Below are 7,232 nucleotides of genomic sequence, written 5' to 3' on the forward strand. Positions count from 1 at the left end.
AACAAAAGACTGGTGTAAAAGAAAGGGGAGAAAAAACGAAAGGTAAAAATAACGTCTCGAGCATACAGCTCTTCCTCGGATGAAAAAAGAAGGAAGATCGAGCCCTACTCATAACTAGAGCCTGAAGTTTTAGGGTTTAACACGATTCTTCCCTGAATTTGCACCCCGAAGTGAAGGTTGCTTCTTTAGGGTGAAACCCTCACTGAGACGTCTCTAGGAATGCACACTAATTTGTTTGGCAGCAAATGCAGTTACACCACCATTTTTACCGAACCCGTTCAGTTACTTTGAGTAACTGAGCCCGATTTCTCCCCAAATTTAGCGTATTGTAAGTTTTTCCACCCGAATTTACATGAATGTAGAGCACATGTTCATTTACCCGATTTTTACTCCCCGAATTTACGAAAAAATATTTCCTGAAAACTTTAGGCTCTACTCATAACCTTGCAATTTAGTCTTTCTACCCTTTTTTGGTACACCAGCCTCTTGTTGTTATGCTCTAAAACTGGAGCATTGAACGAGAACTTATTTAAGAAATTTATTAGTGTGGTTCAACTATAACTAAACCCTGACCCCTAACCTATATAACTTTAAAACCTTGATGAAAATTCTGAGCTCTCTCTCTTGTACTTAATATTCCTGCTGCAGGTGTTAGTGCAGGTCTCCTACTCTTATCTTCTACTCCATGTGGCACGTGCAAGCATGTGACAACTGATTAGTCAGTCATCAATTTCCTTATAAGCGAAGGTGTGAAATCCAATTACATCCACCATCGCGTGAAGGCACAGTATGGAAGTGTCCGAATATCGCTGCAGCAATGGCGTGCTGCAAAGAGCACGATACCCGAGACAAGGACAAACAACACAACACACACGCAATGGAGTTAGTCAGTACCCTTCTGTGTCCCATTTGTCGGACTCTGTGAGGATTGCGCAAAAGTCCCAATAATCGAGCAGTCCGAAAACAGGAATTTCCGAAAGGAAAGTTAGGTAGCAAGCGAGCTGGTGGTGACGATCCATGACTTGAAAACCCGAGACGAGGTAGGGACGAAAACAGACATACACAAACACGATCTCAAGCTCAGCTGAGTTTGAGACCGTGTTTGTGTATGTCTGTTTTCGTCCCTACCTCGTCTCGGGTTTTCAAGTCAAGGAATTTCCCTTCAAAATAAACTTTACAAAGCACTAGTATGCTGAAAAAATTTGCCTATGCTTTCCTAACGTGCTTCCCGCTCTGCCTGATAACATCAGCTTCTATTTCCCGAAGCGACATTTCGTCACTGCACACTGACGGAGGCACCGCAGTCATCAAGTCTGGAAGTCGGCTTCACCTAATGCGTGCGTGCATTAGGCGAAGCTCTCTTTACAGTGCTGTGGCGCGACTCGTGGGAGAACAGCACGTGCTGAGCCTTTTGGATGAAGCCGCACGTTGGCCAAAAATGAAGAAGCAATAGCGTTACGACAGACCTCTTCTACTCAGAGGAATGGAAAATGAACAATGCCTATTTTTTTGCCTCAATATTTGAGTTTGTGTATGTCTCCTGACACAAATTTTGAATGACACCAACATTTTCGGTTACCCCAAGAGGGAACTTCGCTGGTTGAGCAAACAGTCCGAAATATCGATCGACGGATCTGCGCGGCGTCCGAAATTTTGGATGTTCTTCTACGTCAACTCTATGGGGGCTCGCGGCTGTTCCGTGAACGAGTCCGAATAATCGAGCACGTCCGAAAAATCAGTCGGCGACTGTACTCCTGTCAAGCAACTGCATAAATAGTACAGGTGTAAGTTTGCAGGAAGCAACATACAGATTCAGTTGTGCTTGCCACAACATGGCAGCTCGCGCACTGCTGTAGTGGCCGAAGATATCAAAACTCCTATCTTGGGGATCATCAGGTTACCGTTGTTGAACATTGGGTGCCAAGGGGTGAACAGTGAGACATACTGTGGTCCCCTGGTGGCATATGTGAAGCCCAAAATTTTGTGCACTGTTCACAAAGGGTGTATATGTACTGCTCCAGCATGACGACTCCCGGTAGCATAGGTCAGGTATGACTACTTGAAGAATCCATTATCTTGGATGTGAGCATCTTCCACATCCGCCATATTTGCCTGACGTCTCATCGTCGGGCTATGACATATTCGGCAACCTCTGGGATGGTCTTGGCATCCAGAAAACTGGTTCCGACGAAGACATCAAACAAGCAGTGCATGAATGGCTGTGCAACTGGCCTGAAAACTTCTTTTTTGCTGGAATAGGCACTTCCTAAACAATGGCACACCTCCACTACAAACCAGGGGGACTACATAGAAAAATAATACATTGTTTCCCAGAATTTTCATTGTTTGTCAATACTATGTACTTTCTTTATGGCTACTTGCATGCTGAACCACCCTTGTACGATAGCTTTGCAGCAATATGACTTCCCATTAAGGAAATCTCGGCTGTATACACTATGGTTAGGGCCTGACTTTTTCGGTTATATATATATTTTTCAGCAACATCCGGCGGTAAATATCTGGCTATATTTTGCTTGAATGATTCGGGTGTAATCAGGCTGAACTGAACCTTTCTTCAACCCAATTCTGGTTGAATTGAAATGAATTGAATTGGGTGTAAATCTTCAGCATACTCATCATAATACACATGACACGCCAGTTTATATGGCATAATCGGGTATAGCCCTAAAAAGTCAGGTGCTAACTATGGTACAGAAATATGACAGCAGAAGTGATATACAGAAGTATGATAGAATATAGGAATAAAGAATAATATAGAAAATTTGTGTAATATATATATATATATATATATATATATAAAAAGGGGGGAAAAGCCATTAAAAAAATAATAAGTAAATTATGCTAGACGTGTTTGAAATTCAAACTTACAGATTAAAATGGCTTCTATGGCTGCACGTAGAGAAACAGATACTCATTGAACGATGCGACAGCACCAGAGGACACGTGTTTCGCCGTGTTTGCGGCTCGTCGGCCCTGGGTAGCTGCGCATCGTTCGGGATTGGCAAACCAGGGGTCACTCAGCGAGCGATATACACCTGGGAGGGTGACTGAGCACTCCTCAATGCCACAGTGCAAGCCAGTGAATTATAAAAAGGGGGGAAAAGCCATTAAAAAAATAATAAGTAAATTATGCTAGACGTGTTTGAAATTCAAACTTACAGATTAAAATGGCTTCTATGGCTGCACGTAGAGAAACAGATACTCATTGAACGATGCGACAGCACCAGAGGACACGTGTTTCGCCGTGTTTGCGGCTCGTCGGCCCTGGGTAGCTGCGCATCGTTCGGGATTGGCAAACCAGGGGTCACTCAGCGAGCGATATACACCTGGGAGGGTGACTGAGCACTCCTCAATGCCACAGTGCAAGCCAGTGAATTATAAAAAGGGGGGAAAAGCCATTAAAAAAATAATAAGTAAATTATGCTAGACGTGTTTGAAATTCAAACTTACAGATTAAAATGGCTTCTATGGCTGCACGTAGAGAAACAGATACTCATTGAACGATGCGACAGCACCAGAGGACACGTGTTTCGCCGTGAGTGACCCCTGGTTTGCCAATCCCGAACGATGCGCAGCTACCCAGGGCCGACGAGCCGCAAACACGGCGAAACACGTGTCGTCTGGTGCTGTCGCATCGTTCAATGAGTATCTATATATATATATATATACATATAATCTATATATATATATATACATATAATCTATATATATATAGATACAAATATGAAAATGAGCTTATGCTCCATGGCTGCATGTGAGGCATATGTTTACAATTCAAGCGTGCCACAATCCCAGCTGTGGACGGCCGTTTCGAGCTTTTTGGCTCTCATCGGCACATCGTAGGGATGTGTACACGCTCTTGGGTCGGCACAAACACTGTGTCTCTGCAAGACATCAATGTTCCAGGGTGTTAGCAACACCTCTGGAGCAACACCTTCGGCACAGCGTAGGGATGTGACACGCTCTTGGGTCGGCACAAACATGTGTCACATCCCTACGCTGTGCTGACGAGAGCCAAAAAGCTCGAAACAGCCGTCCACAGCTGGGATTGTGGCACGCTTGAATTGTAAACATATGCCTCATGTGCAGCCATGGAGCATTCGCTCATTTTCATATTTGTATCTGTACTTACTGGCTTTGCAGTGCGGCCTCCAGAGGTGTTGCTAACACCCTGGAACATTGATGTCTTGCAGAGACAGTGTTTGTGCCGACCCAAGAGCGTGTCACATCCCTACGCTGTGCCGATGAGAGCCGAAAAGCTCGAAACTGCCGTCCACAGCTGGGATTGTGGCACGCTTGAATTGCAACCTGTATGTATATATATGATAGCAGAAGTGACATTTCAAACTCACGTACAAAATATTGGAGTCCTTGGTGCAAATCTAAAGGCAACCACCGCAGGATTGACATAAAAAGTTACTGTCCAGATTCCTTTTCCGAAGTGGGAACCCAGAGCATCCGGAGGACCGGTTCTACAACACAACGGTGGAAGTACAGCTGGATTACGAGCCAGTTCCACTCCCACTCCCTAGAACTGCAGATGGCTTTTATGTAGTTGGTTCCTTCAAGGACACGACGGGTCTAGCAGCTTCTGAAGTACCGCCAGAGACAGGTCTCATCCGTACCATGAGGTTGAACGTGCAGGCTGATGCTACTCGTTGGGCCATACTTAGTGAGGTAATACTCCCTCATCATCTGCAAGTGTGGATTTCAGACTAGGAGCTGCTACAAGACAGGTGTTGTTGTATAGTGGTCTCCTTGTGTCATTTTGTTTTGCTAGGGTACCCTGTAGTTGACGTTGTAGCCGGCTGGGCCGGGCCAAACCGGGTAGCCTAGAAATTTTTTGGGCTTGGGCCGGGCAGGTAAATCAAAGGAAGATTGGATTCGGGCGAGGCCTTTTTGCCTGCACTGCCTGCACCCCCTGAACTCGTTGAAGGATTGCAACCTTCCTCTTCTTGTCATAGTCCTCACATGTAGTTGAGAACTGGTGCAGCATTTTTCTTTAGAAAAGAATGGACTTTCTGTGACTGAAATGTGCCACACACAATATGCAATGCACACTGGCATCAGCTTTGTTCCCCTGGTGTCTCTGTTCATGTTGCGTTATTTAGCTGCGATAAAACCTGGAGTATACAACAAAAAAAGTTAGTCTACAAGTCTTGCAGGTTTTCACAGCTTCAGTGATGAACAGTAAAAAATGTCACCCCTCCATTTGTTTTCATTCCAGATCCACATCAAAGAATATCCTTCCAATTCTACGCATCGATAGCAGTAATTTTTCTAGTGTGTAAAGGTATGTCAACATCATCATGAAGTAGCTGCCCTTCCAAGGACCCAATGTGCAATACACGCCGCGGAAGATGGTTTGAGCCGACTGGACGAAAAGCACCGACCGGACCTCAGTGATGCAGTGTGAAGGTGTCATCTACCACGGACAATATTAAGCATACACTGAAGGAACGTGTGCAAGGCTGAGCAAAGCCAGTGTGACCAAGTGTGTTCATTAAGTGTGTGAGTTAAGTTTGTGGACATCATTATTGTTAGATGCAGATCAAGAGGGACACGTGTTGAAAGCAACAGTTGACCGGTGATAATGACGTGGTCTCGTGGAAGCTTGGAGAGTGAACAAAGGTTATTTGCTTGCCAGAAAGTGGCACTTTCCTCCACATCACCATCACCATCAACAACGTCTCGCAATAACCCTGCCTGCGCACCTTGTTTTTACAAATTTAGTTTACCCGCCCAATGGATGGTATGCAGGCTGTTCAGCGCTGGAAAAATTCCACCTCGCACGCATGTCAAAGCATGTCATCTCCTAAAAACTGGTACAGTATTGATCAGGTGAAAAATGAAAACTGTGATGAAAAACAAGTTGGCTTGATTGCATCCTTTTTGGCTTATTGGCTGCTGAATGTTTTGAAAAGAACAAAATAATTGTTCGTGTTAGCGTCCATCTACCAGAACAGAGAGCACAGCAGTAACAGTGACTACAATGATCAAGGGATAGGCGTCATTACACTAGTCCATCGTTACACTGATGCATGGTTGAGGATGTATTGAAATGTTGTTCATTTGCCCATTCGCAACCTCTCTGAAATGTCATGGACAATCTAGTCTGTCTTTGACAGCCTCTGCAACATTTGCCCAGTAGAACAACGGTCCCTGTTTGAAAGATCTGTGGCTCCCTACCCGAGGCCGTCACTTCAATCCGCAAGACATAGGCAGGTTTCGCCAGTGTTTGAACAAAGATCAAGGGGCGCTAAAACTTAATTGACGTTGACACGCAATTCGTCTTTACAAACGTTAGTTCGTGACGTGATGAATGTTTCAGTGACAATACTCCCTTTCGTGAAGCAGAGTTAAGTCACGTTAAGTCATGTTAGTCGGCATCGGTGAAACCAATGCTGACATTCATAGGCATTCATCGTGTACAGCTCCCGTCAATGTTTATAATAACGCTAAAAAAAAAGATCTCGTGTCAGAGCGCGGTTACAGCAACACTTGGGGTTATGAGGAAATCTGCATTGAACAAAATTATTCTGTTAGTGTAACGCAAGGATTTTGTTCACTTAACATTCCCTAAGTGCCCCCAGGGTGACTGTTATCTCGCTTGGAAATGAGACCGATTTTTTCCCAGTGTTATTATTAAGATTGACAGGAGCTGTACATCTACATAATTTCTGAGCTTCTACCATTGCTGTACAATTGCTCGAATATTCTCGGACGTTGCAACTCCGCCCTGGAAGCCAGCTGGAAGATATTATTAGGAGCTTACAAGGAATTAACTACATAAATATAAATAAAATAGAAAAATGACTACCTGCTGACCAGTGGAGGTAGTCAGAATAAAATTCAGATAATTAGGAGCGTCCTTTCGTGCAGAATGTGCACTTTGTCGTGTGATGAATTAAAACGATGCTCCTAATCATTCAAATTTTATTCTGACTAGGAATTAATTTGTATAAGTATTTGCTCGGTGTAATATAGAGTCTCCACAGTCCACATGTCAGAAACTTACTTCCAGCTGTCATGTTCCCTTGCAAAGATCAGGGTACATAAGAGCAGCCATAAAGTCCTGGAACGGTTGGCTACACCAGACACTGGCAGACACTGGCATTCCAGGTGTGATCAGAAGACAATCCTTAGTGCTCCGCAAGGATAGGGAAGAAATGCTTGTTACCCCGTTTTGTTCAGTTTTCAACTGAATTTGA

General features: G+C 44.2%; 1 protein-coding gene across 1 annotated transcript in view; it reads left to right on the forward strand.

Moving 5' to 3' along the window:
* Positions 1-5,892, forward strand: part of LOC135394030 (alpha-1,3-mannosyl-glycoprotein 4-beta-N-acetylglucosaminyltransferase B-like) — a 44,260-nt gene extending 38,368 nt beyond the window's left edge. The window contains exons 11-12 of the mRNA XM_064624458.1: positions 4,449-4,698; positions 5,249-5,892. Of these exons, the coding sequence (XP_064480528.1) occupies positions 4,449-4,698; positions 5,249-5,290 (292 nt within the window). The 3' untranslated portion in view covers positions 5,291-5,892. The remainder of the gene's footprint in view (positions 1-4,448; positions 4,699-5,248) is intronic.
* Positions 5,893-7,232: the final 1,340 nt, after the last annotated feature.

This window comes from Ornithodoros turicata, chromosome 5 (genome assembly GCF_037126465.1).
Source record: "Ornithodoros turicata isolate Travis chromosome 5, ASM3712646v1, whole genome shotgun sequence".
NCBI lineage: Eukaryota > Metazoa > Arthropoda > Arachnida > Ixodida > Argasidae > Ornithodoros > Ornithodoros turicata.